The 15,729-nt window shown below is 40.2% G+C and overlaps 1 protein-coding gene across 3 annotated transcripts in view; it reads left to right on the plus strand.

Moving 5' to 3' along the window:
- Window positions 1–15,729, plus strand: part of LOC149011934 (ARM repeat superfamily protein) — a 118,422-nt gene that overhangs the window by 94,316 nt on the left and 8,377 nt on the right. For 2 of the 3 annotated variants that reach the window (XM_089164220.1, XM_089164219.1), the window contains exons 19-24: window positions 932–976; window positions 1,080–1,301; window positions 9,747–9,853; window positions 9,987–10,040; window positions 10,169–10,238; window positions 10,365–10,612. In XM_089164220.1, coding sequence (XP_089020346.1) covers window positions 932–976; window positions 1,080–1,301; window positions 9,747–9,853; window positions 9,987–10,040; window positions 10,169–10,238; window positions 10,365–10,535 — 669 coding nt within the window. In that variant the 3' untranslated portion in view covers window positions 10,536–10,612. The remainder of the gene's footprint in view (window positions 1–931; window positions 977–1,079; window positions 1,302–9,746; window positions 9,854–9,986; window positions 10,041–10,168; window positions 10,239–10,364; window positions 10,613–15,729) is intronic. The other variant, XM_089164221.1, reaches the window with a different exon arrangement.

Below are 15,729 nucleotides of genomic sequence, written 5' to 3' on the forward strand. Positions count from 1 at the left end.
TTATTCAGTAGCAGGCAAAATGAAATAGGGATTTGGAAGTCGGGTAAATGAGGGGTTTGATTTTGTAAATTAATGAACTTTAAACCCTTAAATTGTAAAAGTAAAAAATAATATTTACAAGTAAACCCCACCATCACGTGGCACCATCACTACCGTTGGCGGCAGCCAGCAGCGGCTGCTGCAAATAAAAATCTGAAGGGGGCACAGAGGGTAATTGATCCTTCTAGGACCAATTGTAGGATGAAAAAGGACCAGGCGGTAATTCTAGATGGATTGCAAGCCCACTATGGTTGCTGTGTCAGGGAAAAAAGGCCAGGCGGTTGCAGCAGTAGGTTTAGGGTGGTTCAATGGTGGTTGGTGCTGCTGTGATGGTTATCTAAGAGGATGTGATGGTGGCTAGTGGAAAGAAGAGACAGAAGAGGTGATGCGATGGCTAAAAGAGAAGAAGAGGTTGTGGCAGTGGTTGCTGCTGGTCCTGCAATGCTGGTGCTAGGGCTCTCAGATCAGAGGTGGCTCTAATATGACATGGGGAAAATTTTGAAAATTCTGATTTGTGTCTAGAGGGCATGGCAGGAGCTTTATTTATAACAATAACCTTCCAAATATAGAACAAATCAAATCTTCCCAGTGTGGGAATATTACAAGGAAATGTAAAGGATCTTGTCAATGATCCTTCCAAATCTCATAACAGATATACATTCCATAATAAAATAAATCTACCACTAAATTTGCCTTACAACACCAACACTGAATACCTGTATGTTTCTCTTTTCTGTTGGCAAAAGTTCCTCCAATACCAATTAGTATCTGGACCATCTTAACAGTAATTTCTACTTTCCTGGAAATCTTTTGGCTTTTGGAATATATACAAGTTAACTCTTCTGAAGCTAAACATCAAATCTAATTTATTTTCACTTGGATTTCTTTGCAGTGTTTCCCTATGGAGGCCCCTCCTTTGATCAGCAGTAGCCTTCAGGTATGCAGATGTTTTTGTTGTTGTGCATGACTTGATGTAGGTGCTAAATATGATTTCACTATTTACTTTGGGTTGTGGTTTATTTTCTGTGGGTGTTGCATAGAGATTAATTCTAATATGCTTGAGTGGAGGAGATGATCATGATCCTACTAAGACAGCTGTTAAGGCATCCTCTGCGGCCATTCTAGCAAGGATTTTGGTAACAAACACCAATTTTTTGGCCCATTTGACATCAGAGCCATCACTTTCCACAGCACTCCAACAGGCTGGCATCTCAATTGAGGAAAATGTACTACTTTGTTTGGTCGATATATGGCTTGACAAGGTAATAATGTAACATATATTGGGATTAGGAACTTTATATTCTGAATCCAGTTATTAGATGTATCCTTGACCTTTGATATAGCATTTTGCTTTCATGGGTACACTATAAAGTAGGCACACAGAACATAACCATGGTTGTTAACACTTACATTTCTTATTGAACAAAGATATCCCTTAAGGTTTCGAGCCTCCTATGTTGTATTGTCATACAGTTGGGAGGCGTGCTTTTGTAGGAGTGTTTTGACTTTGGTTGTTCACTTGTACTCATAATTCGTAACACTTAGACATTGTATAATATGTTACCTAGACCAAGGTTTGAGATTTTGTCTCGTCTTGAGGTTTCCACCACCTTGAGGGGACCGAAACCTCAAGACTTCAGCTGAAATTTTGCTGAAACCTCATACAGAATTTTGTTGTACCAGGTTTCGGTAGTTTTTTATGTATTTATTTTCATCTGGTTCTTCTTAGATAACCTATTTTAAGGCCTATAAACTCATTACCGTGGAAGTTCAAGTAAAAGCCTACACAAATTGGTCTCTCCAATTTGCACATGCTTGAAGTATTAATTGACATAAATTATAAGCAATTTCATTTGATAATGAAGAAAAACATTAAACCTACCTTTAAATGTGCATTACATATAAGACATTACTAGAACATCAGATAAATTAATAAAACATCAATTACAAAATACCAATTCGTAAGAAATACAAAACCATAGGAGTTCCTCTATACCTAGATTTATAGAATCTGCCATGTCGGCAGTGCTCAATCCCACTGTAAGTCTATCAGACCCAATGTGCATTGCTCTCTGATTGTGACATATATATTCCACGTCATAGGCTCTGAAAGAACCGAAAATAATCAAACACCACCTCCATGTTTGTGGGCATACTAAAGGTAACCCATCTTAGGATATGGGTCACCAAACTGTGATGTATTACCCATTGATCCACCATCATATGGATCATATGGTGCAGCTGAGTATTGGTATGGTGGCTGGTGTGCTGGGACAGTGATGTGAACCAAGGATCTAGGGTTTTTTAATGGATGGCAAGTTTTAAAATCCCGGTTTAAAGGCCAGTTTTGACCATCCTCGAAACCTATATATAATTGAAACTTGGAAATTTTCTCAGGTAATATCTAGTATCTACAGCTAGTTTCAGGGTTTTTAGGTGTAATTTTGGTGTAATTTCTTGCTTACTCCCTATTTAAAGCTTAAAGAACACAATAATGTAGGCATTTTGCTAAAAAAAGCCGGTGAAAAGTTATCATTCAAGTGTTAGTAAAAACTTTCATAAAATTGAATGTCTAACACAAAATTAAGTATGCAAAAAAAATACAATAACCAAAGAAAACTCTTGAGGCTTCAGTTCTAAGTTGAGTGCCTTGGTGGATCCATCCCCCATGACGTGTAGTACTTTAAAATTTAAATACTAGACAAAAGTAGGCCATGTCATGCTAAACTTGTTCATGAAGTCCATCGCTGCCCTTCTATAGGTGGCATCATCAACATATAGTAGATGTCCTAGCATAGAGAATTTGTAGTCAGGCCATGGACTGTAAAGATATCTATAGTTTAGAACAAACCTTACAAAAATCTAACCAAATCCCCCTGAAGAGGAGCAAAGAGTGTGATGGACAAAGGAGTGATTGAGAATTGGTCAAGAAGGGTTCAAGTGCAACTAAATCAGAAAATATCAGGTTAGCAGGTCGAAATACCACCGGCAGTACCGCTTGAGTTCTGCGAAATCTTGCAGAATTCGAGTAAGATATGGGTACTTTTATTACTGGAGTGGGCCAGTCTTGGTCGAACAACAACAACAACAACAACAACAACAATAAGCCTTGTCCCAACTAAATGGGGTCGGCTACATGGATTCTTGCCCTCCAATCAGTTCTATTCGAGGCCATGCTAGATACAAGGCCTAAGCTATACATATCCTTTCTCACCACTTCTCCTAAGGTTATCTTAGGTCTACCCCTAGCTCTTCTAGTTCCTTCAATATGGATTATATCACTTCTCCGCGGAGCATATAGGTCTCCGTGAACGGACCGGCCACCCAAACGACTCTCTAAGCTTATCACAGGGAGCAACTCCCAGCCCAACTCAATATGATCGCTATCTTATCCATCCTAGTTTTGCCACTCATCCACTAGCATCCTCATTTGCGAGTTTATCTATATGATTCTTTTTCGCACCGACATCAAGCGGTCGAACAACGGTCCTATAAAATTTTCCTTTAAGCTTTAATGGAATACGCCGATCACATAAGACCCCGGACGCACCTCTCCACTTCATCCACCCTATTTTAATTCTTTGGGAAACCTCATCTTCCAAATCACCTCTTTTACTTATGATTGAACCTAAGTACCTAAAACAATCACTTTGAGAAATCTCTTTATCGCCAGTCTTGGTCGAAATTTGGTAAAAAAGTTGCTATACAGAAGTTTCGTCTCGGTTTTTGAAAAAAGGTCGAAATTTCACAAGTTTTAGTTGAAATTTGTACAAAGTTGGATGCAACCCCAATCTAGGGTTCTCCCACAAAATCTTAATCAAGTGAACCAGCAGTAGTCAAGGATCAATCCTTGGTTTCGAGACCGAGTTCAACCACTTCAAAACCTAGACAAAGTCGAAATTTCAGCCATCTCGTTTGAAACCAGGGAATTTTCTAAGACAGCTTGATGGATAGTTTCGGACATATTTTCATGGTTTTTTTTATTTGGATTTTTGCATACAACCTATTTGGAGTATAAAGAACACAATGACACCGGCATTTTGCTAAAAAAACCAATGGAGAGTTATTATTCAAATGGAAGTATACTTGAAAGGTTCCGTATAAATAAACTTGTAAAATTGAACAAATTACATTAGTATATTAAATGTTTCATACAAAGTAAATAACCAAAAATAAACTTTTGTTGACATCTTCACTCAATTCCAAGTTGAGTTCCTCGTGCATCCATCCCATGAGACACGTAGTACGGGTAAGATCTAATCCAAAGAAGGTAGTATCATTAGGAAACGGACTGTAAGAGGATGATGGCCAAATTGGCCCAACTGGTTGTGATGGATATCCAAAGATGTAGCCCACAAAATATGCACCTGATCCCTATGCATCCCTATACCCATAGGCAGACATACTATTAGCAGTAGTAAATGACCCCCTATGTCCAGCAACTCCACCATATACTCCATAAGGACTGTTTCCATGGACCAAGCAACAAACAAGGTGAAGGAAGATAAAGGGGTGATAATTTTTTAGTGAAGAAGAGGTTGAAAGAGGCAAAAATGGGGAAGAGGGGGGGAACCCCGGAATTTTGACTGGCGGCATTGGCATAACTCAGCAATTTTGGAACTTAGATAGGGTTTCATAAAACTCTTCCACCAAGATGGGTCAAAACCTGGGCAAAATTTTTCACCCCCTAATTTTGTCTCAATTGTGCAAAAAACTGAAATTTCATTGGGTTCCACCAAAAACTTCGGTTGACATTTCGGTGGGTTCAACCAAAATTGGACTATGGCAGTGGTTTAATACCCGCAGTTGCAGGGTTAAGGCTGAAAAGTGGGTTTGGAAGAGAGGAAGGCTAGGTTCAGGTAAGACTACAGATTAGGGTTTAGTGTTGGTTGAAATTCAGTCTTAAACCTTGCTATAAATTAATTATAGATATGAATTTGCCAAGTTTAGGGTTTTGAAATTTGGGGTTCAACAGAAATTGCGGTTTTGAGGGTGATTGCTAGGGAGAGGTTATAGTCAAAGGTCAAGTAGGGGTTGGGGAAGGTAATTCTGAAAGGAATTGGTTTTGGATGAAGGTTTTGAAAGTTGTGGTTGAAACTTAGAAAGTATGGTTAGGGTTTCTAGTTTAGAGCACCAAAGAAATTAGGGTGTAGAATTTAGACTAGTGTTTGGTTGATCCGATTAGGCTGAAACCAAGAGTGAAGGTCATTAGCATTGAGGGATGAGGTTACTAAAGTTTGGGACAGATTTAACGGTTAGATTGCCATAGATCTGACCTTGAATTTTAGGTCTCAGAAAAAGTCCAAAATTTCCAAAACAGAATTCCAGAAAATTAGAGAGAAAAACAAGAAAAAAGATATGGGGCTTAGGGTTTAAGGGAAGAAGAAGGGATTCAGTCTTCCTAGGGTTGGGGAGCTGAAGAGGTTTCCTAAAGGGATACGGATTGGGGGAACTATTGTTTGGGGATTGGGAGGGGTTGCCGCAAGCTTGGGGAAGGGAAATAGAAGGGCTGTAAGTGAGAGAAGAAGAAGGAAGAGAGGATGCGGCTGGGCTGGGGCCTTTGTACTTGCTTGAAGAAAAAAGGAGCTTGAAGAACTTTCAAATTACAGAAACAATGAATGCATCACAGCTGCTAGTCTCCCATCCTAAGGAAACCCATGACTGCACTCTTGGCACCTTCCAATTCTCATATCCAAACTGCCTTTTACAAGCTTGTGAGGTTTTATTTATAGCCTTACATGTATCCAATCACCTTAGGACTCAACATAAGAAGGTGACTCAAACTTGGACTCTGATCCAAATTCCAAATTACAAAAGAAGAGTAGATCTAGACTCCTTGTATAAAGTGGACTACAACTACAGGAATCCCTTTCTTTTGGGAGTCCTAACTAAACTAGGACTCTTTTATAACTTTACAAAGACTTAACTCATAGCAAAATAAAGATAGACTTGGGCTCCTGACAAAATTCTGATTTTGGGCTAGATCAAATTGGGTTGGATTAGGGGTGCCCAAAATGTCCTTATGCTGCCGGATGAAATTCCCTGGGTTACTGGAAGGGCCACAGGGTGCTGGTAACCTCCCTAGGCCTTCTTTTGGTAGTCCTAGATCCATTTCACGTCAGACAAGGTACAAGAACACCTCATTGGTAAAGGAAGATCTTGTATTGCCATACTGTGAGTGGGACAATAGTCAACACTAGAATACCATGGAGCACACATATGCTCCCCCATCCTAACTGTCTGACCTTGTAGGTTGAAATGTGACCAACTCTGCTTTGAGGCCCTCATATATGAACTATGATCATCAATAAAAGATGAGGCACACCAATACTAGTACCCACTCTCTCTGGTGTCCCTCTCACCAATACCAAATCCACCAATAGAGCCTGATAAGGTATCAATGTCCATCTTATCTGTCTATCTATTGGGTTGGAACTAGCCATGGGGCCCTCTTGAATTACACCTAACCCAGTGGATGAGGAGGACCTAGCTGGTTCTACCTGAAATGCATTGAGGCGCAGCAGCTGACTAGACATCTAGGGGGTGCAGGCTGGAAGAGTGGTACTAAATTGAGGTAATCATGGATTCCAAACATTCATGATCTATATGTGAATGAGTCGAGTTGCTTATCCACCGGTTTATTAGTGAACTATCTCTCCAGGTATTGTAAAAGATGTTCCGCTGGAAATATTCTTGTTATTGTTTCTACTCCTATTCTCAAAAATGGATCCTACTCCAATAACTCCGAATAAATCAAATACATGCATTAAGATACGAAGGCTTCTTATTCCACAACAAAGAAAGCACTTATTCACTCTTTCATATGCTGAAGGATTTCATTTGGAAAAGAAAATCTTGCATACTAATGGATTCTGGTCCATAACCATGGTTTCCAATGCACTGATTCCTCAGTGAATCTTATGGGGCTCGAAGTCCATCACACTTGCCACCACCATCACCTTCACCACAGCTAGTATCAGCTCCGCTAGTAGCATCCTCTCCAACATCAGAACCACCACGAGTCGGACACTAACTAAGAGCTTTGGTCTCATCCAAATCTTGTACAGCTGTCAAAGGATGAGCGTGAGTCTGTACCCCCATTGTCCCCATCACCACCAGCATCACTTGAGGAATGGGAAATGGACCAATGCTCATCATCTGGAGTAGCTCCAATTGTAACCTTGAATGGGACTGCTGCTGCATCCTGAGCATTTACTTGACCTTGATCACCCATGAATCTATCAACATTAGCACCATCCTCAGCTCTAACCATTGTTCAAGTTTTTCTGAGATTTTGGCTCTAGACAAAATCCTAGGGGAGAAAAATCGTTCACCAGTTTTAATTGGTTTCGTAGAAATTCGATTAACCAATTCCTTTTGTTTTAGACTCCTATTTTGACGAGATCTGCAATTTGTCAAATCTTGTCTCCTCTATCTCGCTAGTTTTGGCATCTCCCATTTCAACCTAAAAACTTGATTTTTCTTGCAAATCTCTACATTTCTTCATCGTTCATCCTCCCACATGGATATAGAGATGGGTCAGGATCATCTTTTGTGGACTTAGGGACCTACAGATGGGCAGTATGGGCTACCAACAGCTGGGTGGACACCATGCCAGGGGATGTGTATAGTGCACATTTTGAGGAGAAGTTGAAACACATGCAGTGGTATGCAGCTTGTTGGTTGCATAGTTGTTAAGGCGTCGCCTAAGTGTCGCCTCGGAGTCCGGGTGCCTTCAGAGTGCCTCAAATCGGCATCGCCTTATTTTTAGACTATAAGGCTACTGCCTTAGGGTATGAGTCCTGAGTCGTCGCCTCAGGTGCCTCGAATGCCTTATACCTCAAGGCTTCCGCTTTTTTTATTTTCTTTTTTAAATCACATGAAAGATGCCAAATTGAAGGCATATATTGAATTACTTATTAGATTCCGATTGTAAAGTATCTATTGTTTGAACATATATGCATATTTATAATGACGCTACATGTGATCAAATGTTAAAATTAAAAAAAAAAATCGAAAGAGAATAAGTTCTTGACTCGAGTCTCTCACTCTCACTCTAATCCTAATCTCTTTCTCTCTTCCTCTCTCCTTCTCTTCCATTCCCACGACGACACTCCGGCAAGTAGTGGCCAGCGACAAGTGGCTTCTTCACTTGGTTTCTTCCTGCGACTTTTTATTTAGGACCTACTATGTGTGGTTTGTAGTATGTTAGATGACTTGAGGTAGGCTAATATTAGTTTTTTTATTATATAAGATATGATAGATTTATAATGAATTAGAGTGAATGAGATGTACACTAAAAATTTCACTTAAAACACCTCAACCTCATTAAAAGCGCCTCGGAGGGCGCCTCGTCGACTCATTGCCTCAACTAGCCTAAACCACCTCGTATCGCCTCGTCGTTGTGACAACTATGATTGATTGGATCCACTGATGAACTCATCAGGGAATTAAGGCTCGTGGAATGAAGTGAATTAAGTGATGCTCTCACCAATCATTTCTTTTGGTTCTTTAGTTTACGGTTAGCATCGTTTTGTTTTTCAAGGGATGTTGGTTGTTTAAACATTTAAAGTAAATTAGATTAGAACTCTCTATATTTGTTGTTACTAAACTAATAGGATATAAGTTCTATCTTTTCAGTGATTTTTTTTTTTTTAAATACAAAATAGCTCATTCATTGTGTTTAGTGCCCTTTAAAACAGTGTATGCCAAAAATCAAGTGAAGAAACACCAAAATAGGACCAAAACCAGTTGTCAAGATTTCCAAGGAAAATTCCCTTGTTTGGCCCATCTCAGCAAAATTTTGGTCAGATCTCAGTTTCTGGCTGGACTAAAAAAAGCCTCGGACCCGATATCTTGATCCTTGGCTCCTACCAGGCTGATCCAATGGTGGTTCACCACTGTCCCTTACCCACTATTTTCTTCACATAATGCTTTGTAGTTTGACGTTTCATTACAAAAGATATAGCACAATTTCCTACGGAAGAAGTCATAGTTCCGACTAATTTTGATGCCAAACCCTTGCCTCTGTTAGCTTTATTTGAGGGTGTGCTGGGGTGTTATAATAGGATCATATATGATGATTTTTGCCCCCTCCCCGCATTCCTGAAAAAATAAAATAGATGCACATTCAATCATTCAATATTTTCAGACCACCCAATGCTTGAAGCTAGCATTGCCAGTTATTGTTCATGTAGCCCATGGGATATTCAATGCTGCTTCTAGGGGATAGTCTGAGTCTATTTCCATCCTAGATTTGATTGAGAGATTTTGGAAACAAAAAATGCTGCTTGGAAGAGGAAATGTTCTCTCTTTAGAACCATAGAGTTGCATTAATTATCCAATTTGGATGGCACAAAACAGGAATGGGCTTTGGTGAAACAAAATGAAAAGAAAAAACAAATAGTTGTTATGTTTGTGAAAGCTTTTTGATTTTCTTAACAAAGAGTATGAGATATGCGTGCACACCATCCATCCTCCCTCCCCTTCTCTCTCCCCCCCCCCCCCAATACCAACACAAAATGAAGAAGACTTCTCGTACCTTAATTCTGTTGGCATTTTCTTTACCTTTCTTGAGTTTATTTCATTTAAATGAGGAATTTTTATTTTACAGCATTTGCCACTTTATTTTAAATTTGATTATTTATGGCATCTTTTCATTTGTTTAGTTCACTTATTGAATACTTGTCTCTGTGCTCTATCTGCAGGTAGACAACGTAACGTCCATCCAAAGGAAGATCTTTGGTTTAGCTCTTTCTATTATTTTGACCCTTAGATTACCCCAAGTCCTTGATAAACTTGATCAGATCCTCAGGTACTCTTCAAGTTGCATTAGTTGTGGCAAACCTAGTATCAAATCAGTTAGTTTTGACAAGAGTGTGATATGTTTTATTCATGCAGTGTCTGTATTAGTTTTTACAAGAGTGTGATATGTTTTACTCATGCAGTGTCTGTACGAGTGTGATAGTGGGTGGAAGTGAAGACTTGAATGAGGAATCCAGGTGAGATCCTTAAAAACATTCTAACTTCATTACAATTTTTTATTTCTTTAGTTTGTGGCTTTTTAGTGCTAAGGTTTTTTCATCCTTAATTTCCAGTAGCAAAAGTAATTTTGAATAATTATTTGCAGTAGTGATAACAGCTCCAGTGGGTCCCACAGAGAGGAAACTTTTCCAACTATAGAGTTCAGAAGGAGACAAGTAACTTCTTGGATCTATCCTGGAGTCCTGCATATGATTTAACTTAATTTATTCTAAATTTCTTTTCCTCTTTTTTTTTCTTTTTTTTTTTTTGTTGGGGGGGGGGGGGGAAATCTCTATGATCAGATAAAAGCTTCAGATCCTATCAAACAGTTATCATTGCAGACTTTGGTGAGAGATAACCTTCAAATGTGTGTGGCTCTTCATGGGGACTCATCTTTTAATGCAGCCATCAGCAGAATGCATCCTGCTGCTTTTGCACAGTTACAGCAAGCACTAAAGAGTGAAGATGCCTAGCCAATCATGATATTCTTGACAATTTGGTCATCCGGATCCTGCTGGAGTTACAGCTGCTCAATTTTGATCATAAATTTGTAAGTGCATGGAGGCAAATTACCTTAAAATTTTCCTGCTTATAGGATTGGTATTCATGGCATCATCACATAGGTGCTGTTATGCATGATGCAAATGCATTTGCCTGGCTGGACAAACAAAACCTTGCAAGTTGGTCTTCTATATGAACATAATGAGGAGAAATGAATCCTTATTGCAGCTTCTCTTGAATAAATGACAAATCTATCACAATATATTTTTGTTGAATGGTCTGAGAACTTCTGACTTGTGTCAGAGAGATAGACAGAGTCGGTCTTTATTTATAATAATAGAAGAGTACAATAATAAAGCCCCTTTGTACAAAAAAAAAAAAAAAAAAGAATACAATATGAAAGAAAATTCCCGATGTGGGATTATTGCAAATAATACACGAGACAATTCGGCCCTTTATTTTTAGACTTGCAATGCTCCCCCTCAAGTTGGTGGATAAATATCCATCATGCTTCACTTGCTAGAAACATTTCCAAAAACTCTAGTACTCAAACTCTTAGTGAAGATATCAGCCTTTTGGTTCTTTGACAAGACAAAGGAAATATTGATCAATCCAGACTCGATCTTCTCCTTAATAAAGTGTCTTCAATCTCGACATGCTTTGTCCTATGATGATGAACGGAATTATATGAGGATTGTTGATTGCTCTCTGAAAACAATAGTATAGGAGCTTTTGACACTGCACTCAGATCTTGAAGTACCCTTTGAACCACAATACTAGACAAGTCTCCTGTGTATGCCATTGCTCTAAATTTTGCATCAACATTGGACCTATGAACAATTACATATTTCTTACTCCTCCAAGTCACTTAATGTCCTCCCACATAGGTGCAATACCCAAAGGAAGACTTCTCATCCAGGCATCTTGTGCAATCCGCATCTATGTAATGCCTCAATGTTCAAGTTCCCATGAGGAGAAATCAAAATCCCTTTTCTTGGGACTGCTGGTAGGTATCTTAGGATCTGGTAGATAATATCTAGATGTGTGGAGTAAGGGTCATGCATGTACTAACTCACCAGACTAACAGCAAAAGTGATGTCTGGCCCAGTATGAGACAAATTAATAGGCTTCCCAACCAATCTTTGATAGCTGGTCTTATCCACAAGCTTCCCTTCTCTAGCCTTCAGGTGCAAGTTAGGCTTAATAGGAGCTTCAACAGGCTTGCATCATAACAACCTTGTTTCTGCCAACAAATTCAGAGTATATTTTCTCTAAGAAAGACACAGACCATTAGCCGAATATGCTAGTTCAATGCCAAACAAATCTGAGTTATCCAATGACTTTGATTTCAAATTCAGCCCCCAAGAATACCTTTAGAGCTGAAATGTTTACTCCACTACTGCCTGTGATGGCAATGACGTCACATATGCTAGGAGTATTGTTATGTGAGTACCGATCTTTTTGATGAACAAGGTATGGTCAGCATTACTTTGTCTAGAACTGATGGACACCATGGCTCTATGAATCTTCCTAACCATGCTCTTGGGGACTATTTAGACCCATATAGAACATGTTTAAGTTTGCATACCTTCCCATGAGTTTCAATAGAAGTATACTCTGGTGCTACATCCATATACACCTCCTCTTGAATCTCCCCATGGAGGAATGCATTATTCACATTAAGTTACTGAAGACCCTTCCCTGATCCATTACACATGAGAGCATGACATGTACTATGTTATTTTTTCCAACTGGAGCAAAAGCTAAGTGAACCCTTTGGCTACCAATTTGCCCTTTTTGTATATTTCCACAGTACCATCAGCTTCGTGCCTTATGAGAAACACCCATTTGCACCCAACAGTCCTCTTTCCTACAAGTAGGGTCATTAGCTCCCATGTTTGTTCCCCCCCCCCCCCCCTCTCCCAAGGCATGCATTTCTTCATCCATGGCTCCTTTCGAATGTGAATGAGCTAATGCTTCCTAGTAGGTGTTAGGGATAGAAACAGTGGACAAGGAAGAAGCAAAGCTGTGAAAAGTTATGGATAGTGACTATTACGACTTACAAGAGAGTTAGAAATAGGGAGCTTAGTGCATGCTCCTGGCTGTTTCATGTGTGTAATTGGTAAGTTTAATGAAGGTTAGAAATTGAAGTAGGAATAGACTTACCAGGACTAGTTTCTATAGGAGCAAGAAGTGGAACATCTAACTGGCTAGGAGCAATAGAGGGTACTTCATTGCCTTTCTTTGATAAGTCTTTAGGTGAGATTGCACTGTAAGTTGTTGCTCCCCCTGCATGTCATCGTCCTTGTCCATTGGCCATTGTTCTTGTCCAATTACTCCATCTTCCAAGTGGGCATCATCAATGAGAATATCAAAAGGGATTTCCATTGGAGGGATGAGAGCCGGAACCGCTTCAGTAACTCATTCTCCCCCCTGAAGAGGTGCAAGGGAAAAATAGGCAAGGTTTTCCTAGAAAACCACATCCATAGAAACAAACATCTGTCGAGAAGGTGGGAGATAACACTTGTAGCACTTTTAAGTGGTAGAATACCCAAGGAAAATACACTGTAAACCACGAGGATCAAGTTTACCATGAACTTGATGGTTTTAAGCAAAGGCAACATCCCCCCCCCCCCCCCCAAGACCTTAGGTGGGATTTCAGTGGAAACCACAGTGAACCTCAAGGGGACAGCGTCATTGTAGGACATGGGATGGCATGCAATCAATAAGATAGTTGTAATAGCATCTCCCCAAAAACAATGAGGGACATGCATGATGAACATCAATGATCTAGCAACTCCAAGGAGGTGCCTGTTTTTGCATTTGGCTACTCCATTTTGAGGTGGAGTGTCAACACAACTACTTTGGTGGATGATGCCATGATTGGCCAAATAGGTTTGGAACTCCCCAACTGTATATTCAATTCCATTATTGGTTCGAAGAATTTTCATGAATGCCTCAAATTGGGTGATAATCATTTTGTGAAAAATTTGAAAGCAAGAAAAGACTTCATTTTTTGATAAAGTAGATACACCCATATGGTTCTAGTGCAACAGTCAATAAAAGTAACAATTAAGATTCGAAATTTTGCCCATACCGGTCATCTTAGTACTTACTGAGATAACCGAAATTCCAAAATTTCAGCGAAATTCCAAATTCTCTATTTGAGATTTTGACCTCAAGTTTCGGTGGGTTCTTGTGGTCCTTATGCCTTGGTTTTGGGTATCCAGTCTAATTCGAGGCCAATAAACACACTGGGAGTGTTATTTTTGCCTAAAACCTATCCCAAATGGTGTTCTTAATCGAGTGAAACTGGAAGTCTGGAACATGAATTTTGACCATGTAAATATGCATATGATGCAAGAGAACATAGAGATCTTCATAAAAATGCAAGAAAGGCAACAACTAAAATTCAATATACAACTATACAAGTGTAGAAGTTAGTAGTCAGTAGACTCAGGTACAACTATACTATAACAGTATAAATTTATAACATACAATTTCCCAATGAATTACATATTACAATCACATTAGACCTATGATTATGAATAACAATAATCTAAGCTATGCTTTTGCCTATTGTGCTATGGTGGCTCCTTCATCTCAATACCAAGATGAGTGCCTCGGTGGATGTATCCCTTTACCTAAGTAGTACTATGCATGTATGTTCCTCTCCTCTGCCCACTTGACATACCCATCCCATGACTTGTTCCCCCTATAGTTGTCGATTTAGTTAACCACTATAGCTCTATAGGTCTCTTCATCCACTTGCCTAAGATATCCTATCGAGGGAACATGCAATACGGATATTGAAGAGAAGATGGCTCTAGTGGTGGTCGTGGTTGCCTTCTGAAGATGGACTCCACAATTGTCTCTCCCCCCTTGGACCTAGGATTCACATAAGTAGCACACTGGAACCCATATACCACCCTATTAAGGCCTGTAAAATAACTCCAAGTGTCCCACTAGTGCCAAAAGGGACACCATAAGGTCCATAACCGTAAGCTCGAGAAGTAGATGTAGCGCTCTCCATACCAATGTTGTGGGACCTGGGAATCGTGGGTCTTGAAATTCGAATCCTCTAGCTGTAGAGCCTCTGGACTTATCCAAGCTCATGGATCCCTTCGAGCCTACCAAGTTACTCACATCCATAGGATGGTCCCGTATGATGGCGTATCATCCTCATATCCATGTTGATGTTGCTTCCCTTTCCCCTTCCTGTTGTAAGTTGTAGGACCACCACAAGATGCTTCGCCACATGATCTGCATCCTATGTGGCATGGGTGAAGTGACTCTCCCCGGTGTATCTTGGGGGGGTGCAATTGTGTCTTTGGTAGTGGAACTTGTATATGCTCTCGAAGTCCATCACCACGACCATCGGCATCATCCTCCCTGTCATCAGCGTCGTCTATAGCCTTATCATCATCGCCATCACCATCATCATTATCATCATCCCTGTGCTAAGTCTGACTAGGAGTGAGGGTCTCATCTAGATCTTGCGCGTACGTGGAAGGCACAGACTCATTGTCCCACATGCCCGAGGTCATCATCCAATCCTCATCCACAAAACCAGCTGGCTCATATGCATATGCTCGCCTCTTTTTAGATGCCATGAATGCCTCGATATCAACTCCCACCCATGGCAAGCAGTCTCTAGGTCAGGGCTCCTGCCAAGCTGGTCCAACAGGCTCAACTTTGTCTCTCACCCAATCAATGAGGGTATCCTCATCATCTGTTTACACCTTGAAGATATTAGCAAGGTCGATGGTCTCCTGTCTTCTGCTGATCCCCTACTCTCTGTCTGATCCTTTGTGCTGCATTTCAACCTAAGGTTGTAGTGAATAAAGACTAGAACATTAAGGTGTTGGCTCCCCAATCTGTTCCTCCTCTTCGAGTGTGTCAAGTTAAATGTACTCTTCTTTTTGCACCCATAGGTGGAGCAAGTTTGGGAGAGGTCCATTGTTAACCCCTTGTTTCTTCCCACTGTTAAGGATGCTTGGGCTAAGCCGATCACTACCACTCCCTCCCTCTCATTGCTTTTGCTCGCAAGCTCCGAAACTTTAAGGATGCCCTACGCTCTTGGAATGCCTCTTCCTTTGGAAACATCAACTCTCGGGTATCCTCCTGTTGCTCCAATCTCTCTTGAATCCAAACCCTCGTCCAAAC

The sequence above is a fragment of the Hakea prostrata genome, chromosome 7 (genome assembly GCF_041222555.1).
Source record: "Hakea prostrata isolate BN-2017 chromosome 7, UWA_Hpros_2, whole genome shotgun sequence".
Taxonomy (NCBI): domain Eukaryota; kingdom Viridiplantae; phylum Streptophyta; class Magnoliopsida; order Proteales; family Proteaceae; genus Hakea; species Hakea prostrata.